General features: G+C 41.0%; 2 protein-coding genes across 2 annotated transcripts; both read left to right on the forward strand.

The window, feature by feature from the left end:
* The first annotated feature begins 2,983 nt into the window (after positions 1 to 2,983).
* On the forward strand, positions 2,984 to 6,939 carry LOC137796018 (carnitine O-palmitoyltransferase 2, mitochondrial-like). The gene is made up of 5 exons (XM_068593648.1): positions 2,984 to 3,159; positions 4,619 to 4,699; positions 4,803 to 4,909; positions 4,994 to 6,268; positions 6,800 to 6,939. Exons 1-5 carry the CDS (start codon positions 2,984 to 2,986, stop codon positions 6,937 to 6,939), a joined length of 1,779 nt encoding a protein of 592 aa, XP_068449749.1.
* A 3,302-nt stretch (positions 6,940 to 10,241) lies between these two features.
* LOC137796493 (translocon-associated protein subunit alpha-like) lies at positions 10,242 to 15,351 on the forward strand. The gene is made up of 9 exons (XM_068594448.1): positions 10,242 to 10,370; positions 11,409 to 11,530; positions 11,623 to 11,713; positions 12,145 to 12,272; positions 12,585 to 12,719; positions 13,128 to 13,204; positions 14,034 to 14,112; positions 14,332 to 14,425; positions 14,517 to 15,351. The coding sequence occupies exons 1-9, from the start codon at positions 10,301 to 10,303 to the stop codon at positions 14,579 to 14,581; spliced, it is 861 nt and encodes a 286-aa protein (XP_068450549.1). The 5' UTR covers positions 10,242 to 10,300; the 3' UTR covers positions 14,582 to 15,351.
* The last annotated feature ends 698 nt before the right edge of the window (positions 15,352 to 16,049 follow it).

Below are 16,049 nucleotides of genomic sequence, written 5' to 3' on the forward strand. Positions count from 1 at the left end.
TCTGTACGATAAAACATGTGTCTGTACGGGCGATTTACAAATCAGGTACGAGCTTCAGGGGAGACGTGGCTTTGGAGGGAGATTTAACATTGAAGCGGATGGCAGAGCGAGGTGGACTTGCTCTCACATTCAGTCCGATTACGAGACGTCTGAATGTGTTGGATTCCTATCGACCGCAGTTTATGACAGAAGACAAGATTTCCAACGTTTTGAGCTATAAATTATGCCCAAAGAGTACACGGTACGGAGTTTACGGCAAATTTAAAAAAAAAAAATCTTCAAGATCTGACGTGGGTCTGCCCTCTAAGTATGACATCACGTGCACTGAGGTCCGCAACACACACTCATGCAAAAGAGAGAAAAGGCGGCAAAAAAACATAAAACTAAAACGCTGACAATTATGACAGTATAAAATATATCAATAAGTGGAGATATGCGGCAATAGCTGAAAGTTTTGGCAACATTTTAAACTTGGAATGGTGTCTCTAGCTGAAAGCATGGCAGAGCCTTAGGCTTTTGGAGCTGAAGAAGTTTCAGCGGATTTTAAAACGTTTTTCATTGGAAACCATTCATTTTTATTTTTATAAAAAGTTTAATAATTTAAATATTTGAAAAAATATGAAAAATGTAAAAGCGTAGAATAATAGCTGAACGTTTTGTCAACATTTGAAATTTGAAATTGTGTCTCTAGCTGAACGTATGAAGAACCTGCAAACGTTTGAAGTTGAAGATGATTTGAAGATTTCCCCATTGGGTCCCATTTTAAAAAAAATCATAAAAAGTTTAATAATTTAAAAATTTGAAAAGTCTGAAATTTGAAAAGGAAGTTGCACACGTGTGCTTAAGAAGCTGAATATTTGAATAATTGAACTTTTTTCTGTAGCTGAAAATATGAAGGAGCTGAAGAGGTCCAAAATACGTACGGAAGAAATAGAATAATAATAAGTTTTTTAAAGATTCGAAGAACAATAGTTGGAATGCTCGAAGCATTCCAACTAATAAGCCCGCAGGAGAACATGAAGTGTGCTTCCAGCATGGGGTCTATGACCCCATGCGGCTGAAGCCACACTTAATAATAATAAGCCCGCAGGAGAACATGAAGTGTGCTTGCAGCATGGGGTCTATGACCCCATGCGGCTGAAGCCACACTTAATAATTAGATCACATTGTTGCCGTGTTAGCATCCAGAGCTAGAGGATGTATTCAGATCATTTTACTGAAGTGAAAGTGCCAATATAACACTGTCAGGCATTCAAAATGTTACTTCAGGAAAAGGTCCTGGCAATAACCTCCGCTCTTCAAACAGAAAATGTACTGAGATCTCTCCGCTTTCCACACAAGCAAATGTTAACGAGTCGCTGTAGCATCAATGTTTCCGCAGCTGAATGTGGCATATTCCATCCATGACCTTTCAATCATAGGTCAGCCCTCACATCAAGGAGGATCGTGCTCACGTCTTACATTGGATGACTTTTTCTATATCTTCAATCCAGACTCACCACCTTGTTGTGTCTCATTGAGACGTCTCTCCATGGCAATACAGCTCGAACAAAGGACAAGTATCTCCGTCTCTCTTTGCGTCTCTCTCGCGATGCTGCAAATGTGCAAACAAGACGACAGCATCTGTTGCATGTTTATCCTCACGCCGTGTGATGCATGCTCAAGGGAAGAAACACTTTTTTCAAAGGACTGTTAACACACAGCAGGATGTGTGCTTTTGCAGAAAACCACAATCTTTCTTTAGACTGAAAATAACATCAAAGCAAGACGAAGTGAGACAGTGAACCTCTTTTGACAATATTAAGGAATATTGTAGTTAAAACAATCAATGTTCACAGAACATACCCTAAAAATTTCCTTTTGGTACCTTTGAGAAAGTAAATGGTCACATGAATTGGCTATTATATGCATTATATTTATCATTTCTTGTCATGTTTCATAATATTTTTAAGATATTCCCCCTTCTACATTTAAGGAAACATGTTTATATATAGAATTTTTTTTTAATTATTATTATTTTTTTAGTATTTTTTTCTCATTTCTTGATTTTTTTTCAGTTTTTTATTGTACAAACAAAACAAAGACAATACATAAACATAACATAAACAGGACGACAAAACAGTGAGACACAGGCCAACAACATATCATATATTCAGTTTATGTAAGTATGGTGTTTGTCCATGAAAGAGAAAAGAGGGTGTGTGTGTGTGTGTGTGTGTGTGTGTGTGTGTGTGTGTGTGCGTGCGTGCGTGTGTGTATTATTTAATAGTTGAGGGCAGATTGATATGTATGCGTACATGCATGTACGTGGGTTTCAGGCTAAAAACAAGACAAAAATGTGAGTATTAATACAATTATGGGAAATTATGGGAAACTCCACATCAGAGACAGCAAACACCACGTGTTGTAAAAAAAGAATCATATTTTATGTGTAGTTGTAATACTTAACGCTCGGAGGTGGGACTCTTTAGTTTTGGGCCTCGGCTCTTTAAGCGACAAGACTTTTATCAGGGACTGTAAATATCCTGTACGCACAGACATGTGACACCCAATTCAACTGCTTTAATCGGTACTTGATGTTAACAAGTACAAACAGCTTCTAAAGGCAAACTTACACATCGATAAGAACATTGTTTTGAAGTCAGCATCTGGACTGAGACGCGAGGAGAGGAGGTGAGGAAAGGAAGTGAGGATGGACAAACTGGAAAATGAAAAGGCCTACGGGCCAGCGTTGTCTAGTGGAGTCTCAAATATTGACTTGAAAGCCTTGAAGGTATTCATATCATCTATCCATCTATCTATCTATATGATAGAGGTGTACAAACAACACTATTCAAAGATCCGTGGCCCAAAACTAAAGAGTCTCACCTGCGTGGGCGTGACTGAGAAGGAGGCTAGAAAAGGAACGGAGGGAACACCTTAGCATTATAAATACAACCTCGAGTGACAGCTGTGTGCTTGACTTGGATAATAATCCAGCACCATGGCCCGTCTGCTTTCAGCACGATGTGTGGCCTCTCTGAGGAAATCTGGGATTAATTTAAGAACCACCGCTCTGGGCATCACCAAGCAAAACTACAGCAGCAAAAAGGGGTCTTCAACAGAGTATTGGAGCCAAAGTGATACACCATTCATGCAGCACCAGAAGAGTTTACCCAGGTAAGGATTTTGTTTCACATTACACTTAAAGTGCATATCTACAAGCCTATCGTGGTAATAACTAGCACTCATGTTAGTTTAGACCAGGAGTCAGCAACCTTTTCCTGTAAAATGTAATAGTGGTCCAGACTTAAATTAAATGAGTTAACTGTACTCGGCTATCAAAAATAGCACTTCTTACTAGTTTTTACCAAGTAACAGTTACTTGCGGGTCGAAAATAACCAATTTGCTAATTGTTTTGAGTAAAGCTAACTTGATACACTCAAGTAACAAATAATGGCTGGTGTCCGAACATGTGCAGAAGCCAACATGCAGTCCATGCACGCTCAAGACACGGTGGATCTCGTTGACTCAGAAGCTGAGGCAAGAAAGATGGCTTGGACTTTGAGTCTCATTCTCTCTTTTGAAGTTATGAAGTTATGAAGTAAACAGTAACTGTGTAAAATCTTTAGAGTTTCTCGCTGTTGCTAATATTGAAAGACACTTCAATAAGTGAACTAAGGGGTAGCAGGGATCGGACAGGCTGCCTTGTGGTGAGAGGGCAACAGCTTGTAACCCTGAGCTAGTCAGGTCACATGAAAACTGAATTAAATGTCACATAATGAAAGTCGACAAATGCATTTTCCATCGCAGAGCGAGTAGGCTACCTTACAAGTGATCAAGCTTCATGCAGAAGGGACGTTAAACGAGGTTGTGTTGAAACGTGCAGTGTTTGTTAACGGACATATTTGCTGTTTGTAAAGCCAACAACTGCTCGCCTGGGGAACTGTCCTGAAGGTTAACAAAGGGCCGCAGCAACAGTATGGTAATGTGTACCCAGCATGCAGTTTGGCTTTAACGAGAAAAGAAAAAGTGTAACAGGGTTTCAGAGAGCAACAGGGTTTCAGAGTGCCTTAGACTCCTTGGTCTGTGTTTTAAGACGGGCCGGCATCGCCGCAGACCCCGGATGTCCTTCATGTAGGCCGATCCCCGTCCTGGCGCCGCAACGCGGTTGAGGTGCACTGAGGTCGCAGCACAAATGCGCCCAGCGAGTGCCAGCACAGCAAGGGAGGAGCCTAACCCTGTCAGGTCAACAACAATGCATGTTGTCCAAATCAATCCAACAAAACCGCGGCACCGGCACCACGAACAGTGCACAGACAAGACATTGCAGCGAAGCTGCGCCGGCGGCAGCAGTGCACCGTGGCGCAGTTAGAGGCAGCGGGAAGAGGAACCAGCAACCCCAGTGTCAAGCAGCAACAACAGCGCTGTGGTTTGTTTATGATTAAATACGACAAATAACAGTAACATAATCAGCATTTCACTCACCAGACGCACGTGACCCTTTGTGGGAAAGGGGTCATCAGTAGGTTCGAAGTTAGCTACACTTACTAATCACAGCACATGTTACTGCTCACGCGGGCTCAGTGACCAATCACACGTCCAGACCTTCTAGGAGACTGCTTCATGTTTGTTTAGGCTACCCATACCAAAGCTGGAGGATACTGTCAGGAGGTATTTGGCGGCCCAGAGGCCTCTGTTGGACGATGACCAGTTCAGGTAAACACAATGAATCAACCTTTATAATGCAATCATTTCGCCTTAACGGTCAATAGTATCAACTCTAATCTGACCTGAAACACTCTAAACTGTGAATTTGTAGAAGAACAGAGAAATTCGCACATGATTTCCAGAGCGGTGTGGGGAAACGGCTGCAAGAGGAACTGGTAGCTCAGGACAAAAACAATACACACACAAGCTACAGCTCGGGTGAGTCTGACACTCTGACGCTTGACCCTGGAATTGAGCGTCACGAATGAATCAGTTTGATTGATTGATCTCTCCTTCTCTCAGAACACAGGTTGAACAGCTTTCTTTCTATTCGCACAACTGTGATGCATGTGAACCCCTTCATGGTCTTCAATCCTGACCCGAAGACAGAGTACAATGACCAGCTTGTGCGGGCGACGAATATGGTGTATTCAGCGATGCGCTTCATGAAGATCCTGGAAGGCGGTTTACAAAGGCCAGAGGTTTCCCACCTCAACCTGACAAAGAGTGAGACGGACGGCTTCAAAAGTCTCGTCCGCCGGGCCTCGTCTATCCTGTCTCGCCCCGCGGACATGTCCTCTTTCGTTCGCCTATTCAACTCAACTCGGATCCCCAAGATGAGGGTGGATGAGCTCTTCACCGATGAGAAAGCGCGACATCTCCTCGTGATGAGGAAAGGCAACATGTATGTGTTTGACATCGTCGACAGGGATGGGGATTTGTTGACACCTGCAGAGATCCAGTCCCACTTGAAGCACATTTTGTCCGACCCGACTCCAGCTGCCGCCTTTCCTCTCGGAGTCCTGACCAGTGAGAACAGAGACGTGTGGGCCGGACTGAGGGACAAGCTGATAGCTGCTGGAAACGCAGAGGATTTGCAGATTATTGACAGCGCCCTTTTCTGTCTCAGTCTGCACGATGAAAGCATGAGGGACCGAATCCACCTCTCCTACAACATGATGCACGGTGACGGATGCAACCGGTGGCTTGAAAAGTCTCTAACTATCATACTGACCAAAGACGGACACGCAGGTATCAGTCACGACCACGCCTCGCTAGACGGCTTAGCTGTTCTTGTCTTTCAGAATGAGATCTTTGAAGAAACAACGAAGCGGCCGCTGGTACACCCGGGCTCTGCTGCTGCTGCTGTGGATTCAGCCTCAGCTGTGCGCAGACTGCAGTTCAACCTGGACAGCGAGCTGGAGAACGCCGTCAAAAAAGCCAGGGAGAACTTTGACTCACTCGTGTCGACAATCACCATCGATACCATGGAGTTCCAGAAAGGTGGCAAGGCACGGTTGAAGAAGAGCAAGTTGAGTCCAGACGCCGTGGTCCAGCTGGCTTTCCAAATGGGTTTCCTGAGGCAGTATGGACAGAAAGCGGTCGCAAGAGAGACCTGCAGCACTGCAGCGTTCAGGCACGGCCGCACTGACACCATCCGGTCAGTCACCCTGCAGACGCAACGGTGTTCACGCGCCTTTGTTCTCCAGCCAGGACGACACAGTGCGGAGCAACTACAGGCCATGCTGAGTGAATGCTCGACAAGTCATCGGCAGCTCATCAAAGAAGGAATTACTGGTGTGTGCGTAAGACATTTACACAGATTACAATTTGTGATATTTGAAATTTTTTCTGTTAGCCGACAGTTTCTTTTTTCAGTCTTCACACTGACACTTTAAGCGATCCCTTCATTGTTGCTAATTTAATAAAACAGGAAATTAATTTATACTAAAATGATGACAGGGTTACATCTTATGTGAAAAATAAATAGCCAATAGTGAACTAAATCACACGCACACGTACACACTCCGGTCCGAGGGTTGCAAAATTCTGGGAATATTCAAACGTGGAAACTTTCCACGGGAATTTACGGGAATAAACGGGAATTAACAGCAGTCATAAGCAGACATGCATGCAAACATTGATAATACAACTTTTAAAAATCACATTTTTGACCTTTTTGACATTTTGTGAGTCAAACTTTATTAAAAAAAAAAAAAAGAATTCCCAAAATTCCAGTGGAAACTTTCCAGAAACTTACCTGAAACTTTCCACCCCTTTGCAAACCTAATACTAACCACTTCTTTTATTTCTCTCGTCTCTCACCAGGACAAGGGTTTGACGCTCACCTGATTGCCCTGAAACACCTGGATGATTCAGAGGGCGAGGCTCTGCACGGCCTGTACACAGACCCAGCTTACGCTGCCATCAACCTCAGCAACCTCGCAGCCAAACCCCTGAGCCTGTAAAATGCATGGGCGGGACTACTGGGCCTATCATAGGGCTACTGGGCCATTGTATTCACACTCGCGTCGCATCTACCATGTCGGTTTACTCGCTTGACAATGCGTCGTTACATATATATATAAAAAAAGATCACTGATGACGATACATGACAGAAAATGATCAGAGACGAGGGCGTGAAGTGTCACAAAGGTTAAGACACGAAGACACACACCACTGCTGATTTTCCACCTGTTACAATAAAGACTTGTCTTTGAAGAATGCGTTTGAATCCCATCATTTTACTATTTTAGATAGATAGATAGATAGATAGATAGATAGATAGATAGATAGATAGATAGATAGATAGATAGATAGATAGATAGAAGAACAGGGATGAAAGATATATACAAAATAAAAATAATATCTATAAAAATAATATAAAAAAAACACAATAAAATATACACTATAAAATACAAATAACTATGCAGTCTGGATGAAGGAAATTAAATTAAATGTAAACAGTGTGCAAAATGCAAAGTATGTGTAGTGAATATAAAGTGTGTGAAGTGTAAATCAACATATATGTGAATGTGTACAGTGAATATTGCTTCAAAAATGAAATGATATACACAAACACACACATATATATATATATATATATATATATATATATATATATATATATATATATATATATATATATATATATATATATATATAATTTCACACTGCACTCTTTTCCACATTTGATGTGAAAGTCAATTCAGTGAAACGGCGACTCAGACCTGACACATCCTCCAGCTGGTCCCCAGGTCCGCTTTCACACGTCCCACTCGCCAACACTTGATGACTGGTTTCCTGTAAGGTGTGTGGGCTGCTTCAGGTCAAGCCATGTCCGCGTTCACAACATATACAAAGCCAGTGTATATGAGCAACACTGTTGCTGGATATAAATTATTAAAAAAGGCTCAGTCAAAACCTTTCTTCTTGAGGAAGCTTCGATTCTCATGTTTGTTACCAGGGGATCTTAGCTTGTGTCCTCTTCTGTGCTGGCTCTTGATTGTCTGTTTAAGTCTATCGTTGTCTGTTTAAGTCTATTGTTGTCTGTTTAAGTCTATTGTTGTCTGTTTAAGTCTATCGTTGTCTGTTTAAGTCTATCGTTGTCTGTTTAAGTCTATTGTTGTCTGTTTAAGTCTATCGTTGTCTGTTTAAGTCTATTGTTGTTTGTTTAAGTCTATCGTTGTCTGTTTAAGTCTATTGTTGTCTGTTTAAGTCTATTGTTGTCTGTTTAAGTCTATTGTTGTCTGTTTAAGTCTATCGTCTGTTTAAGTCTATTGTTGTCTGTTTAAGTCTATTGTTGTCTGTTTAAGTCTATTGTTGTCTGTTTAAGTCTATCGTTGTCTGTTTAAGTCTATCGTTGTCTGTTTAAGTCTATCGTTGTCTGTTTGAGTCTATTGTTGTCTGTAGGAGTTTTTGGTGGCAACTGAGTTTCCCCACTGAGGATTAATAAAGTTTTTTAATCTAATATTTTTGTAACGATTTATTAAAGGAAGCGGAAGACACACAGGAGTGTAATTATTGTATTTTAGATGATGGTTTCAATAGAGGTTGTGTATATTAGATTGTGCAGCTCATCCTGCGATGTGATTTGTGTCACTAAGTGAATTAAAAGGAATAATTAGATAAATAAAGTACTTAACGGTGGATTCATCATCCTGAAAGAGGTCACTTTGTTTTTTATAACTAAGCAGCTTTTCTCTCAGGCTTTCTCCCCCTAGATTTGTACAGACTGTATAATATTGGTGTGAATGTGCTGCAGTGACATCTTGAGGTCTTTAGGTTGTTCCACATCCTGCACCAGTTTCATGTTCCTCCTTGTGGATCCAGACACTCTCTGAACCCTGATACAAAGTTCACACAAACTCAGACAAATTATTAGTTTTAAAGCAGACTGAAAAACTATTTTGTATTCATGACATTAAGGTTTTATCTTCACATTGACCTCACTGTGCGGTTTATTGTAGCATATCCAGGAATACCTAATTTTATAGCAATCTGACAATTAAGGTCAGTAGGCTCATGGTCTCAAGGTATTTTTTAAGTACATTTTGTTCGTATTTGTACATAAATGTTATTGCAATTAGTCCTGTACTCAAAATATTAAGTACATGTATAAAAGTGTTATCACCAAAATGCATTTAAAGAGCTATATGAGCAGTAAAAGTATTTATTTACAAGCAGAGTAAACCCTAAGTGTATTATTGTATTGCATTATATTACTGATGCAATAACAAGTAAAAAGCATTGCATTTCTGTGACTATTCGAGAGAGAGAGAGAGAGAGAGAGAGAGAGAGAGAGAGAGAGAGAGAGAGAGAGAGAGAGGGAGAGAGAGAGAGAAAGAGAGGGAGAGAGGGAGAGAGAGAGAGAGAAAGAGAGAGGGAGAGAGAGAGAGAGAGAGAGAGAGAGAGAGAGAGAGAGAGAGAGAGAGAGAGAGAGAGAGAGAGAGAGAGAGAATTTAACATGGGAACTTTACTCTACAACAAGCATGTATATTTATCACATAGACACCACAGGATACGTGTGAAAGTGTGAAGTGACAAAGAAAAATGTGCAAAATGATGATAAAAAAAAAAATTTGCTTAAGAAAAGGGTTTTTATTTTTTATTATACTAAAACTAATGCTGCAATTCATTTGAATCTATTGCACTGACATGTCCATAGCAAAATGTGCAAAAGTCATAAATTGGTAAGAATTCAAGTCTATGGACAAGTAACTCTGAAGGACAAACAGTCAGATATATCTTTTGTGTTTCCACAATATTGTTTGAAAGCTAAGCATATGTAAGTAACTCAATGTGTTCTAAAGTTAGAAACTATTTGTCATTCAATATTGTTTTTTGTTGCATGTTTTTGTCTGTCATAAGCAAAATATATTTGGTTTCCTGTTTTAGTGTAAGTTGCTTTTATTTTGAAGGCAAGATATATAGTTAAACCGGAAGTCAGAGTGTCCCGTTTAACGGCGAAAAATACGTTTTTAATGGTCAATTTTGAATGCATAAAGAAACGGTTTAGCACTCCCCTGAAAAGAAACAAGTTCTTACGTTGTTTTTTGTAATAAAATTGTTTTTGTGAGGAATAAAACACATTTATAAATCATCAGTTAAAGTCCAAGCCCGTCTGTCAGAGGAGTACTACAGCAGACGTATGAGAGCGTTGTCACGTGATTGACACACTGAAGTCAAAGACGAAGCCCCGCCCACCGTCAGAGCAGACATACCGAGGAGGCGGGGCTACGTCCTCTTGTCCCGCCTCCCGCTCGGCTGCTGTCCTCTCCTCTCCTGAACGCTGATGTGTTACTAACTTCTGCCTCAATCTCAGACAAAATGTTCAATTTCGGATCAAAATTGGTGCTTCTGTTACTCCTGGCCTTCCCCTGCGGATTAATATCCATCGGTGAGTGATATTCTTCGTTTAAAGCAGACGGTTCATCCCGTGTCCTCAGTTCGGCAACAGTTAAAAAGTTTGTAGACAACCTCACACACACACACACGCATATATTGACGTGGCATAGTCAGGCAGCGGCTCACACGCAGCTCCTCCACTCGCGTTAGTACTAAACTGCAATGTTATACATTTTATCCGCACCTTTATTCATAGTAACAACAGCGGTGCATTCGTCTCTTTTACTCTGAAAAGCATCGCTGCTGCTGCTGCCGTCAAAGCGTAAAAAAAAAGCAATGTCTGCCGTTAAAAAGTGGGGTTTAATTTCACATTGTGAGCTTTAGAGCTGATTTTTAGAAGAAAAAAAACCTGTCTGAAAGTCCTTCACAACACTTAGCTCGCTCTTGCTGGGACACGTCACCATAGATAAGGTGGGAACTCACTGTGTGTTTATTAAAATGGGGACTTTTATTGTTCTGCTGTGTATTTTGAACAAACTGGCAACAAAGTAGCTTCGTCCCTCCACAGGGAACATGAATCAAAATGTATATTGTGTTAGAAAACTTTAAAAATTAGACCCAGCCATTCACTTTCCATTGTAATGGCTGTGAACGCCACTGGCAGCTCAATCCATGCAGCTAATGCGTCACTTTAAAACGTAGTAACTCGTTAATTAGTTTGATGAATGGCCTGACTGGTGTGTAGTATTCCAGTTAGAAGATATTGGACGACATTGTCTTTTTTTCAGAAGAGCAAATCATAATTTTCAGACATGCTTTGGCTGATATTGTTTGATAGTACACCAAAAAAAGTTATGTGAAAGAGAAGTAACCCAGTAACTAGAGAGTAACTAACCCATATGCGTTCATTTTCCATTTTGCTCACTAAAAACTGAATGCTACTCAAAGTTTTTAAATACTTTTAAAAACCAATTTATCAGTAATGAGATGGGACAACGCTCAAAATCCTGGTTAATATGATATTGATCCGCAATGTTTGCTGTCGTGGTTAACCATAACTCGTATATTGTGGTGTCTGCATCCCACGCAGGCCAAGTCTCTGCAGACTCTGACTCTGCTGAGGACATTGCTGAGGACCAAGATGCAGCAGTAGATGAGGAGGAGGAAGATGAAGAAGAGGTGCTTGTTGAGGAAGATCAGATGCAACCCATGGTATGTAGGTTTTCGTCATGCAGCTGTATAGCCGACGATAGATTTACATGCTGATGATTAAGAGATGATGTGATGCAATGTTCCTCCTTTAGGAAGGAGAGGAAGAAGACTCCGACGAAGCTGATAAACAGGTGTTGTCTCATCCTGACGTCGACACGACCATCCTCTTCGTCACAGGAGAAGGTGGGGTCAGATCTTTTGTTCAGGATTTCATTGAGTTAATGTTTACAGCATCATCCTAGACTGGTGTTGCTTCATAGCGACTGTGGTTCAGTGCCTTGCTGCAGGGTCACCCTTCAATCAAAGGGTCGGTGGTTCGTTCCCGGCTCTGCTCGCCCATGTTGATGTGCCCTCGGGCAAGACACTCAACTCCAAATTGCTCCTGTAGCTGTGCCTACGGTGTAGAAAGTTAGTTAGTCCTGATGAGCAGGTGGAACCTTCAGTGTGAGAATGATGACAAGTAGTGTTAAAGTGCTTTGATTGGTCGGGCAGTCTAGAAAAGCGCTATGCAGGTCCATTTAATATTTATGTAGTTTTATTTCATCTTATACTACTTACTTTTTTTGTGTGTATGTCTTTTACATTATATCTATTTGTATTTATAACTAATTTAGAGTTTCCCGCCGATGAAATTGTGAGGTTCCTGGTGGGTTTCACCAACAAGGGAAGTCAGGATTTCACCGTCCAGTCGTTGGAGGCCTCTTTCCGTTACCCACAAGACTTCCAGTTCTACATCCAGAATGTGAGTTTAATCTGGAATAATAAAAACAAACATGTGCAACAATTTGTATGCTTAACAGGAGTTTGATACAAGAATGTGACCACTTGTGACGATCAAAATGTATTTTTGGGGTGTGATTGTATAAAAGCATGTTAAAAAAAAAGTGATTCTGAACAATATATCAGACAAGAAACAACTTGCATGTGGTGAATATCACCCTGTAATTGAAGCAGAAGACATGAAATGTTTGTATTACAACAAATGCAGTCTATTGATTGTGTGTGTGTGTGTGTGTGTGTGTGTGTGTGTGTGTGTGTGTGTGTTTTCATGTAGTTCACAGCGTTGCCTCTGAGCACTGTGGTGCAGCCCCAGGCTCAGGCCTCCTTTGAGTACTCCTTCATCCCAGCTCAGCCTATGGCGGGTCGCCCGTTCGGCCTTGTTATCCTCCTCAATTATCTCGACACTGAGGTAAAAAGGTTTTTCATTATTTATTTATTTAAAAAAAAAAAGTCTTTGTGGTGACTTAGAGAGAGAAAAGATGGCGTGCGACGCTGTCGAGTCGCAGGAAGGTTTTTCCCAGCCCGCGTCAAAATTTGATGATTCATTTAAATTAATACCTGGATGAGTCAGTGTCAGCAAAGCAGTTAGTCTTTTATCATAAAACAGATATATTGTTTTTGCATAATTGGGAGGGCTGGTGGCTTCTTACTGTCATTATTTTCTGCAAGCTGACTGTTATTTCCATGCTCTTAAGGAATGACGTCACAGATGCCAAGTCATATTGACATTCAGATTTTTAAAGTGTCGCTCTAAAAGGAAAGTTCTTGAAAGTTCACTTTGAGTTTTCAGATGCTAGTTTTGCATTTTTCTCTCCAGGGAAACGGCTTCCAGACCGCCATCTATAACCAGACTGTCACCATCACCGAGCTGGAAGAGGGACTGGATGGAGAAACGTAAGACTTTCTTCCACCACCTTCTATCACGTACATTTTGTTGATAAAGAGATGGATACAGTCTTATTTCATTGCAAAAATTAAGACTGTACGCTGTAAAGTAACACCAAAATGACTGAATCAGTAGTTTAACCAATTTTTGCATCTCAGTTTTATGTAAATCTAGCTATTTCCCACCTATTACTTGTTTGAAATGTCCCCTACATGCAGCTCTCTAAGGCTTCACAATACCAGCCTGCCCAGACTATTGCAGCGCATGTAGGAACCTGTAAGAAAGGAAAAAAAGGTGTGAAATTGGCACAAAGAGATCAGTTGTCAGGATTGTGCTGCTGCTGCAAGAGGCAGAAACTGTCACCAGCAAATTATTCAGGAGAAGCAAAGTGTGCTGCATCCTAAAAATCTCCAAACCAATCTGAAAATGTTTTCAGATACTGAAAAAGTCATTTTAGGGCACAAAGGGGACACTTTAGTGAGACTAGTCTTCATGCTAAAACCTTTCAGTTGCTGATAAAAGGAGGCATTTGTTTGAATATTGCTCTATGTTAATGGCTTCTTTGTGCTTCTATATCATGCACATACAGTATTCAGCAAGTAAGCTGCAGAATATTTTGAATTGTATTCATATTTATTACATTGCCAGAGGAAACCTGGATGGATTGTCGCATTGTCGTGGCTAACGTACGTAAAGTCAAACTCTACATTGTGTGTTCAGTCAGTAGCTGTGCATCATTTATATAGTAGGTTATGAAAAAACACCACGTGATGGAGTAACGATCCTGTTCACGAATGAAAAAATGCACATCATTTTGATTCCTTTGTCTTTCCGCAGAATGTTCCTGTACATCTTCCTGGTTGGACTGGTGAGCCTGGTGCTCTTTGGGGTGTACCAGTTCCTGGAGACGAGGACGGTATGTGTCCATCTTCTATCTGCTCCTTTTTATTCTTATGAGTACGGGTCGACATAATGTACTTGGGATGAGTCATTTCCTCTGTTTCACCGATGCAAATGTGATTTCTCGTGTACAAAGTCAATGGCAGCTAATGGAGTAGACATTATCCTCTCTTTGGATGCGTTTCCTCGGACAGGAAGACATTGAATAGATTGCCTTTTAACTTGTCTTTTGCAGAAAAAGAGACTCTCTGTGAAAGTAGAGAAGGGCACCGGTGGGATGAACGATGTGGACATCAGCTGGATTCCTCAGGAGACTCTCAACATCATGAGTATGTTCAGTTTCATGCCCGACTATTACAAGTAATAACAGCCAATAGATTCCATATCTCACAAATGTGATCTCTGCATCCCGTCTTACAGACCGGGCTTCCCCGAAAGCATCTCCACGGAAGCGAACCAATAGGGCAGCCGGAGCCGATCAATAAAACTCTCCCATTTCCGTCCATCGTCACACTGTCCATCGTGCTTTTTCAAAGCTCGCCTCCTCGCCCGCGGTAACCCGATTCCCCCATTCACGACGGATCAACATCTCCAGCCCGAGCAGCGTGTTGCAGACGTCTGTGTGGATCTCGTCCTGCTGGAACATCGACCAGAGAGCATCCTGGACCCTGCGGAGCGAGGCCGTTTAGACGCTAACGGGGCTGAACTACAGTCCTCTTTGAACCAGACTTTTTTTTATATCACTCTGTGTGTCTGTGAAAGGTGATTAAAAAAATTAAGTCAAGACTTTTTGTGGAGAAACAAATTGATTGCGGTACAGACTTCCCCAAAAAGTGAGCCCAATAAATCCACCTGCTGGCTTCATGAATGCTGTCACGTCATAATTTAATTAGGTTTTGTTTTGGAGATATGCTAGCTGCATTGTTTAGGCTTTAAATCATTCCCTTTCTCATTTGTTGAAGGATGTGAATCCCCCACTTCTCCATCATGTAAACACCGTTGTGCCTTTCTGTCTCTGCTTTTACAATCCAGTCACATTCAGCGCGAGGCTTCTGAAAGTAAATGTTTTTCAGCAGAGCGACGTCAGCTGCATTTACAACATGATGCATTGTTCTCTTGAGGTTTCTGCAGGTTCGTTTACCTGTTGTCGTTTTTCACGGTTGTAATGTAACTTCTCCTTGGTTGAGCGTTCCAAACTCGACTAAGTGCTGAGAAATTGTGTTTTCAAAGACAATAAAACGGTAAACAAGTATAATTTGTCCAAATATTGCTCACTTAAAGACAATTTCCTAATTATTATACCTTTTTTTGCATTATCTGAAAGTTTGTGCAATCAACAGTACATATTCAGTAAAATGTGGAGGGTATTACTTAAGGAAATGACAGGATCTGAGTGTTTTTTTTAATCAAATAAATATTTGGGTCAACAAAACATCTGCCACCACAATTTCCCAGAGTGCAATGTCATCAGATCAAACCCAAAGAAGTTCAATTGATATTAAGTTAAGGAAAAGAAAAGCAGTCTCCTGTTTGACAAAGATCATATTTATGCTCTTAAAATGATTCAAACATCAACTAATCTGTTTAATGGTTTCATTGCTGCAGCTCAGATTCTTGGTCTTAGCATTTGAACACATTTAATCATTTATCTCTGTCTTCAACTCCTTATGCTTATATGATACAGGGATGGATACCGACTTTTAAATTCAAAAGAATAGTCTTATAATAATAATTTAACCTACCAAATGACATACCGCCTCCCAAAATTGCAAAACAATTCAATGCATTGTGGTTCAGACAGGACAGCAAAAGGTGTTTATTGTTTGCAGGAAACACTGTGAATGAGGACCAAAGTTCCTTTACATTCAGTCTAAAGGACATACAGGTAAAGTGCTGATGGGAACAGGTGTGTGTGTGTGTGTGTGTGTGTGTGTGTGTGTGTGTGTGTGTGTG

The sequence above is a fragment of the Clinocottus analis genome, unplaced genomic scaffold (assembly GCF_023055335.1).
Source record: "Clinocottus analis isolate CAN_PGR_092001 unplaced genomic scaffold, fCliAna1.0.p SCAF_3, whole genome shotgun sequence".
NCBI classification, from domain to species: domain Eukaryota; kingdom Metazoa; phylum Chordata; class Actinopteri; order Perciformes; family Cottidae; genus Clinocottus; species Clinocottus analis.

What these genes read in the sequence shown, in the direction of transcription:
- LOC137796018 (XM_068593648.1), top strand. Translation starts at nt 2,984, where the DNA reads ATGGCCCGTCTGCTTTCAGCACGATGTGTGGCCTCTCTGAGGAAATCT. An exon ending in CACCAGAAGAGTTTACCCAG is followed by an intron (nt 3,160 to 4,618) that starts GTAAGGATTTTG and finishes ATGTTTGTTTAG; the next exon opens with GCTACCCATACCAAAGCTGG. An exon ending in CATCAAAGAAGGAATTACTG is followed by an intron (nt 6,269 to 6,799) that starts GTGTGTGCGTAA and finishes GTCTCTCACCAG; the next exon opens with GACAAGGGTTTGACGCTCAC.
- LOC137796493 (XM_068594448.1), top strand. Translation starts at nt 10,301, where the DNA reads ATGTTCAATTTCGGATCAAAATTGGTGCTTCTGTTACTCCTGGCCTTC. An exon ending in CTGCGGATTAATATCCATCG is followed by an intron (nt 10,371 to 11,408) that starts GTGAGTGATATT and finishes CATCCCACGCAG; the next exon opens with GCCAAGTCTCTGCAGACTCT. An exon ending in GGAGACTCTCAACATCATGA is followed by an intron (nt 14,426 to 14,516) that starts GTATGTTCAGTT and finishes CCCGTCTTACAG; the next exon opens with ACCGGGCTTCCCCGAAAGCA.